General features: G+C 44.3%; 1 protein-coding gene across 1 annotated transcript in view; it reads left to right on the forward strand.

The window, feature by feature from the left end:
• LOC137366649 (protein eyes shut homolog) overlaps positions 1-16,432 on the forward strand; it is a 246,479-nt gene extending 230,047 nt beyond the window's left edge. The window contains exons 9-11 of the mRNA XM_068028341.1: positions 14,370-14,567; positions 16,052-16,173; positions 16,316-16,432. Coding sequence (XP_067884442.1) covers positions 14,370-14,567; positions 16,052-16,173; positions 16,316-16,432 — 437 coding nt within the window. The remainder of the gene's footprint in view (positions 1-14,369; positions 14,568-16,051; positions 16,174-16,315) is intronic.
• The last annotated feature ends 512 nt before the right edge of the window (positions 16,433-16,944 follow it).

Here is a 16,944-nt window from a genome sequence, read left to right on the forward strand (position 1 = left end):
TGACCAACTTGATCAAATTTTTTGAAGACGTTGCAAGGAAGATAAATGAGGGTAGTGCAGTTGATGTGGTCTACATGGATTTTAGCAAGGCTTTTGACAAGGTCCCACATGGAGGGCTGTTTCCTGTGGCATTCTACAGGGCTCAGTACTGGGTTCCCTGCTTTTTGTGGTATATATTAACAATTTGGACGTAAATTTAGGAAGCATGATCAAGAAGTTTGCAGACGACACAAAGATTGGCCGTGTTGTCGATAGCGAGGAGGATAACTGTAGGCTGCAGGAAGATATCGATGGTCTGGTCAGATGGGCAGAAAAGTGGCAAATGGAATTCAACCTGGAGAAGTGTGAGGTGATGCATTTGGAGAGGTCAAACAAGGCAAAGGAATACACGATTAAAGGGAAAATACTGAGAAGTGTAGAGGAAGTGAGGGATCTTGGAGTGAATGTCCACAGATCCCTGAAGGTAACAGGACTGGTCGATAAGGTGGTTAAGAAGGCATATGGAATCTTTTCCTTTATTAGCTGAGGTATAGAATACAAGAGCAGGGAGGTTATGCTGGAATTGTATAACTCATTGGTTAGGCCACACCTTTAGCATTGTGTGCAGTTCTGGTCACCCCATTACAGAAAGGATGTAATTGCACTAGAGAGGGTAGAGAGGAGACTTACGAGGATGTTGCCAGGACTGGAAAATTGCAGCTATGAGGAAAGACTGGATAGGCTGGGGTTGTTCTCCTTGGAACAGAGAAGGCTGAGGGGGGATCTGATTGGAATGTACAAAATTTTGAGGGCCTGGATACAGTGGAGGTGAAGGGCCTATTTGCCTTAGCAGAGAAGGTGACATAGATTTAACATGATTGGTAGAAAAATTAGATGGGGGATGAGGAAAAACTTTTTCACCCAGAGGATGGTCTGGTCTGGAACTCACTGCCTGAAAAAGTAGTTGAGGCAGAAACCCTCAACTCAGCCAAAAGGAGTCTAGATATGCACCTCAAGTGCCGTAATCTGTAGGTCTACGGACCAAATGCTGGAAGGTGGGATTAGAAGAGGTGGATCGTTTTTCAGCCAAGTAGCCTCTTTCTGTGCCTTAAACTTTTTATGATTTCCTTGAAAGCATTGTGATATACTGGAACAAGTAATAGTGAAGCATGAGACTTAAAACTTCACGGATGAAAATCAACACTTAATGTATTTGTCCAAAATTCCTTTTGTGGTCACTTGACAGAAGTGTTAACTGTGTTAAATAGATTACATCAAATTTACAGCACAGAAACTGGTCATTCGGTTCAACTGGACTATGTTGGTGTTAATGCTCCACATGTGCCTGCCCCCATCTTACTTCATTTAATTCTGTCAATGTATCCTACTAGTCTAATTCTACTCAAAGAGCAGAGAGAGAGGGAGAGAGAGAAGTTGTTCACACGAACTTGGCGGTATGCTGGTTTACTGGTGCATAATTTCAGAGCCAAGGTTGTTGCGTTGTAATGCCGTTATATTGATCACGCATATAAGGATCATTGTGAAAATGATATGTAGCTGTCGCACTGTTCTCCTTTGCCAGTGGTAATGATAGTGCCTGTTAACCACACTCCAAAAACACTGCACTGTATTGACCAAGGTTTAGAAACCAGTGTGACATCATCATATAGTGTTGTGGTATTGATTTAAATGCTAGTGTTTCTTTCAGGGGTGTACCTTAAACAGTTGTCCATCACCGAGACAGGATTTGAAGCACAGATCCTTGTGACCTCTGAGCATTCAATGCAAGCTGACAAAGCAGTAATAACCAAGTTCAGAACCTTCCCAGTATCGCTGTGGATGTTTGTATCTTTAATAAAAGAACCTACCTTATAGATTCACTGATTGTGTCCTTGTGAATCATGTAACACAGACCACCCTTCATTCTTCTGCAACACTACAGTGTTGATGACAAAGAATTTTGTCAATAAGACTGCAAAATGACTTGGAACTAAAAGCATATTACATAGAATTTGCAGGTCATTCAGCCCAACAGGTCTGTGCCAATGTTTATGCTGCACTTGAGCCTCATTTTGCTCCCCTTCATCATACCCTATCAACATTTTTTTTTATTCGTTCACGGGACATCACTGGCTAGTCCAGCATTTATTGCTCATCCGTAGTTGCCCTTGAGAAGGTGGTGTTGAGCTGCCTTCTTGAAATGCTGCAAGCCTTCGGTGTAGGTCTACCCACAGTGCTGTTAGGAAGGGAGTTCCAGGATTTTGACCCAGCGACAGTGAAGGAATGGCAATATAGTTCCAAGTCAGGATGGTGTGTGACTTGGAGGGGAACTTGCAGGTGGTGGTGTTCCCATGCATCTGCTGCCCTTGTCCTTCGAGATGGCAGAGGTCACGGGTTTGGAAGATGCTGTCTAAGGAGCCTTGGTGCGTTGCTGCAGTGCATCTTGTAGATGGTACACACTATTGCCACAGTACGTCAGTGGGTGAATGTTTGTAGATGGGGTGCCAATCAGGTGGGCTGCTTCTTTCCTGGATAGTGTCAAGCTTCTTGAGTGTTGTTGGAACTGCACCCATCCAGGCAAATGGAAAGTATTCCATCACACTCCTGACTTGTACCATGCAGATGGTGGACAGGCTTTGGGGGGGTCAGGAGGTGAGTTACTCGCCAAAGGATTCCTAGCCTCTGACTTGCTCTTGTAACCACGGTATTTATATGGTTACTCCAGTTCAGTTTCTGGTCAATGGTCATCCCCAAGATGTTGATAGTGGGGGATTCATCGATCGTAATGCTGTTGAAAGTCAAGGAGAGATGCTTAGATTCTATCTTTTTTGAGATGGACATTGCCTGGCACTTGTGTAGCTCGAATGTTAATCGCCAGTTATTAATCTAAGCCTGGATATTGTCCAGGTCTTGCTGCATTTCTACACGGACTGCTTCAGTATCTGAGGAGCCGCGAATGGTGCTGAACATTGTGCAATCATCAGCGAACATCCCCACTTCTGACCTTATGATTGAAGGAAGGTCATTGATGAAGCAGCTGAAGATGGTTGGACCTAGGACACTACCCTGAGGAACTCCTGCAGTGATGTCCTGGAGTTGAGATGATTGACCTGCAACAACCACAACCATTTTCCTTTGCGCTCGGCACGACTCCAACCAATGGAGAGCTTTCCCCTGATTCCTATTGACTCCAGTTTTGCTCGGGCTCCTTGATGCCATACTCGGTCAAATACTGCCTTGATGTCAAGAGCAGTCACTCTCACCTCACCTCTTGTGTTCAGCTCTTTTGTCCATGTTTGGACCAAGGCTGTAATGAGGTCAGGAGCTGAGTGGCACTGATGGAACCCAAACTGAGCGTTACTGAGCAGGTTATTGCTAAGTGAATGCCGTTTGATATCCCAATATTTATTTATCCCTTGTGTTTATCTAGTTTTCTCTTGAAAGCATCCATGCTTTTAGCCTTAAGCACTTCTAGTTAAAGCGAGTTCCTCATTGCAAACACTCTCTGAGTAAATAAGTTTCTTCTGAATTCCCAGTTGGATTTATTAGTGACTATCTTATATTTATTGCCCCTAATTTTTCTCTCCCCATTTGAAATATTTTCTATATATACTGTAGAAAATGAACATGTTTTTTATCTATTTATTTATTCTCGGTTATTTTCACCTCTAATTCTATCCTCCCTCATTAGGCTCACTGACCCATGCATGACCTTTGCCTGACTCTGTGGACCATTTACTTCCAGGTTTCCACCAAAGAAAAACAAAAATGTGTCGGGTAAGAGTTAGGGAGAGGAACAAAATAGATGATTCTTTCAGAAAGCCAGCACGCACAATTGGCCTCAATTCTCCTTCTGTGCTACAAAATTCAGTGATGTTCCTGAGCATTGAAGCCCAGGCATAGAATGGTGACATAGGGATAACTTTCTTATCATGATTCCTCGGTAGGGATGTGAGAGGGTTAGGGGTGTTGTGGGTGTAGTAGAAAGGAAGCAGCTATGTCTGGAAATTCAGAAGAGGTGAGCCTGTGCCCTATCACTCCATGGGACCATTCATTGGTTTTCCGGTGCACACACACTTCCAGTATTTGTATCTATGAGCCAATTTATTTCAGTTCAGTTTATTATAGTGTTCCTGCAACAGTGGCCGATGCATAGAACTGATCAATGCGGGGCAACACTGAATCAGAGGGCACATTTGTTAAGATCATATTCCCCTCTTTTATCTCGCCCTTAACTCTTTGGAGGCACAAGTGGCAACTTATGGCCCCCTTAGTGACTTTTCCAGTAAATGCTGAGCCTGATGGGGGACCCAAGGCCCTGTTCCTCTGAAGTACTTTGATGACATCTCCATAGCTGTGGAATCCAGTCTCTGGCACTTCATGAATGGGAGAAGGATCCCCTTTAATGGCATCAACAAACACCCTTGTGTCTGTTTCTCCCATCAGCAGCAGGCCATCCCTTTACCATCACCTGCATCAAACATCTGGTGAAGGAAGGGGGAGGGAGGCAGTCAAGGGAAGGGAGGAGAGGGGGAAGGGAGAGGTGGGAGATTAAAAAAAGAAGAAAAAATGAAAAAAACGACAGGCTGAACTGTACTGTACTGTAATCATTCCATGATTCTATCTGCTTAAGAAAAAGCACTGTAAATGTTTCATTTTAAACAGAACAGCCAGTTAGATGCGGAATGCATTGGAATGATCAATTTACATAAAAATCAGCAACCCAACAAAATGCACCACGCACAAAAAAAAACAGGGCGACCTAGATATCAACATTTAACAGACAGTGCATGGGCTGTAAAGGTGTGACATGGAATTGCAAGATGAATCACAGCACTTGGGCACAGAATCTGTCCCCAGTGCCTGCAAATGCAGCAAAGTCCCTTGTGCTGAATGTTTGCTTTTGGCAGAGGCAGGAACTGACAGAGTAATGGAGGCTTACTAAACCTATGTAGCATCATTTAATGTACCACAGCCAAACTGGCCATGAGGGCACTGGGCACGAACATATATTTACCACAGACCCTGACAAATACTCACCTGTAAGTCACAAAGTACCAGTCCAGCCTTGAGCATAAAATAGGCACATAGGAAGAAGAGGAGGTCATTCCAACTCTTGATTCAATTAGATCATATCTGATCTGTATCTCAGTTCCATCTATCTGCCTTGGTTCTGTAATGTTTAGCACCCTTCTTCTTTGGCCTCCTTGTCTCGAGAGACAATGGGTAAGCGCCTGGAGGTGGTCAGTGGTTTGTGAAGCAGCGCCTGGAGTGGCTATAAAGGCCAATTCTAGAGTGACAGACTCTTCCACAGGCGCTGCAGATAAAATTGGTTGTCAGGGCTGTTACACAGTTGGCTCTCCTCTTGCACTTCTGTCTTTTTTTCCCGACAACTGCTAAGTCTCTTCGACTCGCCACTCTTTAGCCCCACCTTTATGGCTGTCCACCAGCTCTGGCGATCACTGGCAACTGACTCCCACGACTTGTGGTCAATGTCACAGGACTTCTGTCGCGTTTGCACACATCTTGAAAAAAGGAAGAATGTGCAGGGTGACAGGGTGAAGGCGGGGGAGTGGCATTAGGTGAATTGCTCTTTCGAAGAGCCGGTGCGGACACGATGGGCCGAATGGCCTCCTTCTGCACTGTAACAGTTCTGTGATTTTGTGATCTTGAAAGCGGAGACATGGACAGCCGGTGGGTCTGATACCAATGACGAGCTCGCTGTACAATGCGTCCTTGGGGATCCTGCCATCTTCCATGCGGCTCACATGGCCAAGCCATCTCAAGCGCCGCTGACTCAGTAGGGTGTATATGCTGGGGATGTTGGCCGCCTCGAGGACTTCTGCGTTGGAGATACGGTCCTGCCACCTGATGCCAAGGATTCTCCGGAGGCAGCGAAGATGGAATGAGTTGAGACGTCGCTCTTGGCTGACATACATTGTCCAGGTCTCGCTGCCATAGAGCAAGGTACTGAGGACACAGGCTTGTTACACCTGGACTTTTGTGTTCCGTGTCAGTGCGCCATTTTCCCACACTATCTTGGTCAGTCTGGACATAGCAACGGACGCCTTTCCCATGCGCTTGTTGATTTCTGCATCAAGAGACAGGTTACTGGTGATAGTTGAGCCTAGGTAGGTGAACTCTTGAACCACTTCCAGAGCGTGGTCGCCAATATTGATGGATGGAGCATTTCTGATGTCCTGTCCCATGATGTTCATTTTCTTGAGGCTGATGGTTAGGCCAAATTCGTTGCAGGCAGCCGCAATCCTGTCGATGAGTCTCTGCAGACACTCTTCAGTGTGGGATGTTAATGCAGCATCGTCAGCAAAGAGGAGTTCTCTGATGAGGACTTTCTGTACTTTGGTCTTCGCTCTAAGATGGGCAAGGTTGAACAACCTGTCACCTGATCTTGTGTGGAGGAAAATTTCTTCTTCTGAAGACTTGAACGCATGTGAGAGCAGCAGGGAGAAGAAGATCCCAAACAATGTAGGTGCGAGAACACAGCCCTGTTTCACTCAAGATAGGAAAGGGGTCTGATGAGGCGCCGCTATGCTGAATTGTGCCTTTCATATTGTCATGGAATGAGGTGATGATACTTAGTAGCTTTGGTGGACATCCAATCTTTTCTAGTAGTCTGAAGAGACCACGTCTGCTAATGAGGTCAAATGCTTTAGTGAGATCTATGAAAGCAACGTAGAGGGGCATCTGTAGTTCACGGCATTTCTTCTGTAGCTGCCGAAGGGAGAACGGCATGTCAATGGTGGATCTCTCTGCTTGGAAGCCACACTGTGCCTCAGGGTAGACACGCTCAGCCAGCTTCTGGAGTCTGTTTAAAACGACTCGAGCAAAGACTTTCCCCGCTATGCTGAGCAGGGAGATTCCACGGTAGCTGTTGCAGTCACCGCAGTCACCCTTGTTCTTATAGAGGATTGAGCATTGAGGGCGGTCTCAGTGACAACATTTTCCCTGGGGTACAGTTCTAGGTAGTGCTTCACCCAGCTGTCCATTTGCTTGCATTGGTCAGTGATCGTGTTCCCTGATTTAGACTTGAGGGGGGCGATCTTCTTGATGGTTGGCCCAAAAACTCTCTTAATGCCATCATACATTCCTCTGATGTTTCCGGTGTCGGAGGCCAGCTGAATACGACTCCATAGATGTTGCCAGTAGTCATTTGCACAGTGCCTGGTTGTTCTTTGTGCAGCGCTTCTGGCTGCTTTAAGTGTTACGGATGTTAACTCGCTGGGGGATTTCTTGTAGTTCAACAGTGCAATGCGCTTAGCGGCTATGACAGGTTCCAGCTCTTCAAAGTGAGAGTGAAACCAGTCTGCATTCTGCTTCACACATTTGCCAAAGGTGGTCATTGCTGAGTCATAGATGGCGTCTCTGATGTGGGCCCACTTGGTCTCTGCATCCCCTGTCGGAGTGTTTTGAAAGGCTTTTTCAAGTGAATTTAGAAACTTTTGTAACAGCTGTGGATAAGAAATTCTGTTAGTGTTGATGCGCGGGTGGCCCTTCTGCTTGGAGTGATGTAGCTTCTTTGGTTTGAGTCTAACTTTGCTGCACACCAGGGAGTGGTCGGTGTCGCAGTCCGCACTGTGGAAGTTGCGTGTGATTTGGACACTGTTTATGAAGGTTTGCCTTGTGACGATGAGGTCCAGCTGGTACCAACGACGTGATCTAGGGTGCCTCCATGAAAACTGGTGACAGGGTTTAGTATGAAAGAATGAATTGGTGATGCAGAGGTTGTGATTGGTAAACAACTCCAGCAGTCTCTGTCCCTTCTCATTCATCCTTCCAATGCCATAGCGCCCAAGGCAGGAGGGCTGTGAGTCATGATCGGCCCCAACCCTGGCATTAAAGTCCCCCAGCAGGAACAAATGTTCGGTTTTGGGAATGCTACTAACGATATTATGGAGTTCCTCGTAGAACTGGTCTTTAACTTCAGGTGGGGAGGAGAGTGTTGGAGCACAGATGCTGAGTAGGTGTACTGGACCAGAGGTGGTGAGCAGTCAGATGGACAGGATGTGTTCCAAGCCATTTGAAGGTGTCTCTATCATGCTGAGCAAAGAGTTTCTGATGGCGAAGCCCAGTCCATTAATACCCTTACGCAACAAAAATCTATCAGTCTCAGTTTTGAAATGTACTATTAGCCCCCAGCCTCAACAGCTTTTTGGGGGAGAGAGTTCCAGATTTCCACTACCTTTTGTGTGAAGAAATGCTTCCAGACATCACTGATCAGTGAACTTCTAATTTTCAGGTTAGGTCCTCTTGCTCTGGACCTCCCCCATTCCAGAAGAAATACATTTTCTCAATCTACCCTACCAATTCCTTTAATCAGCACAATTAGATCACACCTTAATCTTTTACACTCAAGGGAATACAGGCCTGTTCTATGCAACCTGTCCTCATAACTTAACCCTTTTAACCCCGGTATCATTCTGGTGACTCTGCACCGGACACCCTCCAAGGCCAATATATCCTCCCTGAAGTTGAATACTGCCTCGGCTGACACTCCAATGTAGCACTGAGGGAATGTTGGAGGCCCTGTTGCTTTCTCAGTTAGATGTAAAAGATGCCATGGCACTGTTGCGAAGAAGTGTTCAGGGCAATATTCATCTCTCAATCAACATCACAAAAAACGATTATGCATCACCTTGCTGTTTGTGGGAGCTTGCCGTGCACAAATTGTCCAATGTGTTTCCTACATTACAAAAGTGACCACACATCAAAAGTACAAAAGCAAAATACTATGGGTGCTGGAAATCTGAAACAAAAAAAATAGAAAATACTGGAAATACTCAATAGGTCTGGCAGCATCTGTGGAGAGAGAAACGGAGTTCACATTTCAGATCGCTGACCTTTCATCAGAAAGGTTACTGACCTGAAAAATTAAGAAATTTGCTGTGGAAGATTAGCACACTCCATGTTGAGAAGATCATTCACACGGGCATCCCCTGTGTACACCGGAAGCAGCTGAAGTTGTGCTTTAATGATGGCACACAAGCCTACAGGCTGGTATGCCCAGTTTCCAAATTTGGCCCATGCAATTCCATTGAATGAATTTGCACGACACTGAACTAAGATCAAGCTTTCAGCTGCAAGATGGGCCCCGCACCAGCTCTATTTAAAGGGCCAGTCAACAAATTGCAGGTGAGGTGCTTTTCATTTGCTTCTTTTTAGGCTGAGTTTGTGGAAGCATTGTGTTCTGTTTTGGGACTTGGTTTTTGAGAGCTGGTGCTGACAGTCAGGGAGGACAGAGGAATACCTGACCCAGTGATGGGGGCTGTTGTGGCAGTGCCTCTTGGTCTATGACATAACCAGGAAATGGAGCAGACTATGCAGAGAGGACAAGCTCTGCAAAGAGAGAGGAGGAGGAAGGCTGCCCAAAAGCCCTACCCACCAAGGGTTTATTGGGAACAATTCCCTTACTTACACCTAACCCAGGAGCAAGAGTATGGGCCCTGACAACATCCCAGCTGTAGTACTGAAGACTTGTGCTCCAGAACTAGCTGTGCCCCTAGCCAAACTGTTCCAGTACAGCTAGAATACTGGCATCTACCCAACAATGTGGAAAATTGCCCAGGTACACAAAAAGCAGGACAAATCTAATTCGGCCCTTTATCGCCCTTGCACCCTATCTCAATCATCAGCAAAGTGATGGAAGGGGTCATCAACCGTGCTACCAAACAGATCTACACAGCAATAACCTACTCAGTAAAGCTTAATGTGGGTTCAGCCAGGGCCACTCGGGTCCAGACCTAATTACAATGTTACAACCAGGTGAGAAAAGTGTCACGGGGTCTGTTACTGTCTTCACCTGGTCTTATTGTAACAGGGTTTTATTTTTAAACACACTGTGTTTTGAGCTCCCTCTGTGAATCCTGGTTCACAGCTTTCCAATTATAAGGTAAAGAAATGAGCATAAACAGGCTTTCTCAGGTATAAAGAAAAAACATGAAATTTATGAAATCTTAAACTTAAACTCTAATATGGTTAACACCTACGGATATACGATACGCCCATAGGGACAGAAAATAGTCACAGAGTCATACAGCACAGAAACAGGCCCTTAGGCCCATCGTGCCTGTGCCAGCCATCAAGCACCTATCTATTCTAATCCCATTTTCCAGCACTTGGCCCGTAGCCTTGTCTGCTATGGCATTTCAAGCACTCATCTAAATACTTCTTAAATGTTCTGACGGTTTCTGCCTCTACCACCCCTTCAGGCAGTGTGTTCCAGATTCCAATCACCCTCTGGGTGAAAAATGTTTTCCTCAAATCCCCTCTAAACCTCCTGCCCCTTACCTTAAATCTATGCCCTCTGGTATTGACCCCGCCGCAAAGGGAAAAAGTTTCTTCCTATCTAATCTATCAATGCCCGTCATAATTTTGTATACCTCAATCAGGTCCCCCCTCAGCCTTCTCTGCTCTGAGGAAAAACAATCCTAGCCTTTCCAGTCTCTCTTCTTCGCTGAAATGCTCCAGCCTAGGCAACATCCTGGTGAATCTCCTTTGCACCTCTCCAGTGCAATCACATCCTTCCTATAGTGTGGTGACCAGAACTGTACACAGTACTCCAGCTGTGGCCTAACTAGCATTTTATACAGCTCCATCATAACCTCCCTGCTCTTCTATTCTATACCTCGACTAATAAAGGCAAGTATCACATATGCCTTCCTAACCACATTATCTTACCTGTGCTGCTGCCTTCAGTGATCTATGGACAAGTACACCAAGGTCCCTCTGACCCTCTGTACTTCCTAGGGTCCTACCATGCATTGTACATTCCCTCGCCTTGTTAGTCCTCCCAAAATGCATCACCTCACACTTCTCAGGATGAACTTCCATTTGCCACTGCTCTGTCCATCTTCCCAGCCCATCTATATTGTACAATAATCTTAGGCTTTCCTCCTCACTATTTACGACACCACCAATTTTCATGTCATCTGCAAACTTACTGATCATACCTCCTATATTCATGTCTAAGTCATTAATGTATACTACAAACAGCAATGGCTCCAGCACCAATCCCTGCAGTACACCACTGGTCACGGGTTTCACTCACAAAAACAACCCTCGACCATCACCCTCTGCCTTCTGCCACTCAGCCAATTTTGGATCCAATTTGCCAAATTGCCTTGGATCACACGGGCTCTTACCTTCTTAACCAGTCTCCCATGGGGGACCTTATCAAAAGCCTTACTGAAGTCCATGTAGACTACATCAACTGCTTTACCCTCATCTACACATCTAGTCACCTCCTCAAAAAATTCAATCAAGTTTGTTAGACACGCTCTCCCCGTGACAAAGCCATGCTGACTATCCCTGATTAATCCCTGCCTCTCCAAGTGGAGATTAATCCTGTCCCTCAGAATTTTTTCCAATAGTTTCCCTACCACTGATGTTGGATTCACTGGCCTGTAATTATCTGGTTTATCCCCACTACCCTTCTTGAATAATGGTACCACATTTGCTGTCCTCCAGTCCTCTGGCACCTCTCCTGTGGCCAGAGAGGATTTGAAAATTTGTGTCAGAGCTCCTGCTATCTCCTCTCTTACCTCACATAACAGCCTGGTATAAATTTCATCTGGGCCTGAGGATTTATCCACTTTTAAGCCCACTAAAACAGCTAATATTTCCTACCTTTCAATGCTAATTTGTTCAAGTATATCACAATCCCCCTCTTTGATCTCTACACCTACATCGTCCTTCTTCATAGTGAACACAGATGAAAAGTAATCATTTAAAACCTCACCTATGTCTTCTGGCTCCACACACAGATTGCTACTTTGGTCCCTAATTTCCCTACTCTTTCCCTGGTTATCCATTTGCCCTTAATATACTTATAAAACACCCTGAGATTTTCCTTCATCTTGCCCGCCAGTGTTTTTTCATGTCCCCTCTTCGCTCTCTTAATTACTTTTTTAAGTACCCCCCTATACTTTCTATACCCCTCTCGGGCCTCCGCTGTTTTCAGCTCTCTGAATCTGCCATAAGCCTCCTTTTTTCCCTTATCCAATCCTGTACATCCCATGGCATTCAGGGTTCCCTGGACTTGTTGGTCCTACCCTTCACCGTAACGGGAACATGTTGGCCCTGATCTCTTACTATTTCCTTTTTGAATGACTCCCACTGGTCTGATGTAGACTTCCCTACAAGTAGCTGCTCCCAGTCCACTTTGGCCAGATCCTGTTTTTTCATATTGAAATCGGCCTTCCTCCAATTCAGTACTTTTATTTCTGGTCCCTCTTTGTCCTTTTCCACAACTACCTCAAATCTTACAGAATTATGGTCGCTATCCCCGAAATGCCCCCTCACTGACACTTCTACCACTTGTCCAGCTTCATTCCCTAGGATTGTCCAGTACCGCCTCTTCTCTTGTAGGACTTTCTACATGCTGACTCAAAAATCTCTCCTGTATGCACTTTAAGAATTCCGCCCCCTTTATGCCTTTTGCATTAAGATTATCTCAGTTGAAATTGGTGTTGAAATCCCCTACTATTATTACCCTATTATTTTTAGACCTCGCTCATATCTGACATATCTGCTCCTCTAAATCTTCCTGACAGTTTGGAGACCTGTAGTACACCCCAGTCAAGTGACTGTTTTTAAGTTCTACCCATATGGCCTCATCTGAGGAACATTCTAAGATATCATCCCTCCTTACTGCAGTAATTGACTCTTGATCAACAGTGCAATGCCACCTTCTCTTTTACACCCACCCCCCTCCCGTCATGCCTGAAGATTCTATATCCTGGAATACTGAGCTGCCAGTCCTGCCCTTCCCTCAACCATAATATCATATTCCCATGTGTTAATCAATGCCCTCAATTCATCTGCCTTACTCGTAAGACTCATTTCCAAGCTCTTTCACTTTTTCATTCTTTCTGGCCCTATAAGTGCCTGATGATGTGAGTTAGTGTATATTGTTATGACCAGATGAGAAAGGCGACTAGGGGTCCCTGTCAGCTTCACCTGGTCTTACCCTAACAGGGTTTAATTTTGAACACACTGTTTTGAACAAGGTGAATCCTTGTTCACAGCTTTCCAATTAAAAGGCAAAGAAACTAGCACAAATAGGTTTTCTTACATTTAAAGAAGAAAGGTTGAAATTTATTAAACTTAAATTTAAACTCTAATTCGGTTGGCGGCTACAGATCCATGATGTGCCCACGCTAGCATGCATACGCGATACACACAAGCAAATTGAGGCAGAAAAGAGCAGAAGAAAAATAAAGTGGAAAAGTTTGAGGCAATATCTGAAGAGTTTTTGTTACGATTCTTCAAGCTCACTGTAACATCCTTAATTGTCGGTAGATCTTGCTTTTCATTGGGGCCCAGTATTCTTCTTAAACCTTGTTCGCTATAGGAGACTTTTCTCTCTTGAGGTTGATGTGCCTTCAGTGGGTTCAGAGGCTTGTGAGAAAGAGATGGTAGCAGACAGGAGCAATCACTCTTTCTGCTCAAACTCCCTGTAGCTAGTTCAAAAAACCCTGAAACAGCCGGTTAGTCATGTGACGAGCTGGTCTAACCAGTCTTGGATTGCATCACCTTAGCAGTTTCTGGAATGCTCCTTGTACACACAAAACCTGATGATCAAGGTATATTGTGGGTTGAATGTGTCAAGCAATGGTCCTTTGTTCTTCCAATTACCGTCTGTTCATATGCAAATGTCTTTTCCTGCCACAGCTGATCTTTTAATCAAGTCACTTCCTTGCTCCGGCAGTTTAAAATCAATGTTCATGAGAAAATTAATGTGCCTCATTCTTGGCAGGTGGGGGCCTAGCATGACAGTATATTTAGACAAATTAATATTATTACCAGCCAATGCTACTCACGTACCTAAGGTTGTATTCTGTGATAGGATGAAAATAATAGGTTCTCAAATTCAGAGGGCTTCAGGTTATGAGTAATGTGATTTCATTTGCTCCCTCCAAGTGTTCGAATGTGCTTTAAATGTGACCAACATAAAGCCACTTTCGTCACTCTGTAAAATTACGTTTAAATCAATTTCTTGGTTTCCTCAAAATTCAAAATCACTTAATTTGAATTATCTGCTATTCCAATTTTATTGAGCACTTTGTTTTATTATTTACATTGCTTAATTCCAATTATTATACTTGAATGTAACAAAGGACTAAATTATTGGTGGAAACTATAATCAATGCATGGGTAATTCTAAAAACAATACACATCTAGATTTCGAAGGGAAACATTTCGCAATGAATTAGGAGAAGCTATTTTGATCATTTCTGCAGGAATGCTGAAAGACAGCTCGGTTACTACAGTCAGTGAGAAGTTTTATTAGAGATTGGTTCTGCTGTTGGGTTGTGCTGGTAAAAGTGTTAGGGAGCTGGTTCTGACGGCTTTGCCTGTTTTCCTTTCCCAAGGCTTCAACTGCGAGTCTAGGCCCTGTGAGTCCTTCAATCCCTGCGAGAATGGAGGCGCATGTGTGGAAGAGACAGATCTGGGCACATACCCCCTTGGATTTCGCTGCGCATGTATGAGAGGCTACACAGGCCCGCGCTGTGAGATCAACGTCAACGACTGCAACTCCAGCCCCTGCCTCCATGGATTTTGCTACGATGGTGAGTTTCAGCTGGTTAGCCAATTCCTAAAGTACAACTGCCTTCGTACTAGGGTTGTCAACTCTGGTTGAGTGTATTTCTAAAGGTTTCATCACATGGGTTCCTGCCTCCAACTGCCCCGCCCCCATGCTCCTGCCATTGGTCATTTTGACATGTCCAATTTTATAGTCCCCCTCTTCACATGGCCAACTGGAAAATGGAAAGACCCTTCATTACCCAATTGGATGACTCTTGACTGTCAGTCAAACAACCTTTTTGCCCCTCTCCAATATTTTTATAACTAGTAAACAGAAGTGTTCAAAGAAAATGAAATAATGCACCATGATGTGGCTCGCAGCACTGCCCTGGAGATTAGTCATCAATTCCTGGAGAGTCCATGCTATAACGAGCGTTGGCAACCCTAGTTAGCACTGAGACCAGTGTCGCAATCAATTGGCTCTGGGGAACAAACAGCAGATAATTTAAGACAAATTTAGCCTGATCCAAAGTGTCTTAAAGAGCTTTTTTACCAAAACTTCCATGTCTCCTGGCAGTGCAGTTTATGTTTCCATGGGTCACTACTGCAGCTAATGAGAAAATTCTTAATGAGATTTTAGTTGTCTGTTTCCGATACACGAACCAATGGAATGTGACCAGCACAGCGCTCTTGATGAGTTTTATTTTAGTAATACTGAATCACAGCAGTCAAGCAGAATGTGTAATAATTTCAAAGTAATGTTTGATAAATGACAGACTTAATCCATCAAGTCAAAAAAAAGTATACACAGTGGAAAGGCTTGCATGGAATGTGTCCCTTTAACTGTTACTGAGCCATGTTGCTGCATTGAGTCTCTGTGTCAAAAGAAAATAGGCTGTGGATTCAACAGCCTCATGGTGAGCTGTGACGTTCCTTGTCAGAAGGTGCAGGAGATGTTTGCTTGCAGATAATACTCATGCTGCTCAGGGGCCTCTGCTTCTGTTTGCCTGCGATGGAATCACAACCACACAGAACTCTTAAGCTCTAAAGAACAGAGCCTCTCTTTACAAATGAAAATAAAAGGTCGATGTCACAAAGGATTTAGAGCATTTAATGAGAGTAAGCGCAACTGCATGTGCAGAGGCAGAGTGACAGTGCAGATTACACGGTAAATATTCGGGATAATGAAGAATCCAGAGATCCATGTGGGATTGTAGTAAATCCGCAGCATTAACAAGTGTAATTACTGCTGTCACCAGTCCTGTGTACAGTTGTAATGTTCCAAAGATGCTGCACTTTACTTTTTTAACATCATTAATGATAAAATAGAGAAAAGGCTCTGATCATTAGCCGTGGAAGATTATGATGAAGTAGATCTGGAATCAGCACATTTCTTCAACTGAAATCAAACAATACAGCGTACTTATTACATTGAAAGAACGTTAATCAGTGAGGGACTCGCTGCGCTGAGGTACAATGACGGCCATTCTTCCTCTCTTTATCTCTCCTGTTTTTACCTTTGTTGCAGTGGTGGATGGGTTTTACTGCCTCTGTAGCCCTGGATTTGCTGGAGTGCATTGTGACCAGAACATCGATGACTGCATCGACAATTCATGTGAAAACAATTCCACTTGTGTGGACCGCCATCTGGTTAGTTTGGGCTTGTGCCTCCCCACTTCAGAGTATTAGGAAGTCATTTCGTACCATTTTTTTCACAACATGGCCAGGGAGACCTGTTTATTTTATAATAAGATTTTAATAACAAATATATTGCTGGCTAAAAATAATTCAGCCTCATATATTATGTCGAATGCACAGCACAGAAACTGGCCATTCATCTCAACTGATCCATGTTAGTGGTTATGCTCCACACAAGTCTCCTCCCACCAAACTTCATCTCACCTTCTGAACATATCCTTCTAATCCTTTCTCCCTCATCTGTTTAGCAAGCTTTGCCTTAAATGCATCTATACTATTCACCTCGACTACTCCATGTGGTAGTGTTCCACATTCTCACCATTCTCTGAGTAAAGAAGTTTCTCCCGAATTCCCTATCGAATTTATTAGTCATTTTGGTGATTGCACTTTAAAGGAATAATAAGGATTCATTTGCAATTGTATATTAATGCTGAACTACGAATAGTGAATCCTTAGGCAACAGTCCTCCAGCTTGCTATCCTGGATATTAGCACAGTGCTTAAAATAAGAAGGAGGCATTCATTTAGAAATCTGTCTTTGTATCAGCCCTTTATCTCATGATCTCTTGGATGCATTTTGATTGCCTGAAGTCACCAGCCAGGAATTTTCCAGTCCATTTATTTTTCTCTGTTAGCCCTGGGTTCTTCTCCTTCGAGAGGCAAACAAAAAAGCGAAGACCTGTCTTCGGAAGTGGGATGGGCTGTGGGGAGAGATAGGAAGTAT

This window comes from Heterodontus francisci, chromosome 3 (assembly GCF_036365525.1).
Source record: "Heterodontus francisci isolate sHetFra1 chromosome 3, sHetFra1.hap1, whole genome shotgun sequence".
Lineage (NCBI taxonomy): Eukaryota > Metazoa > Chordata > Chondrichthyes > Heterodontiformes > Heterodontidae > Heterodontus > Heterodontus francisci.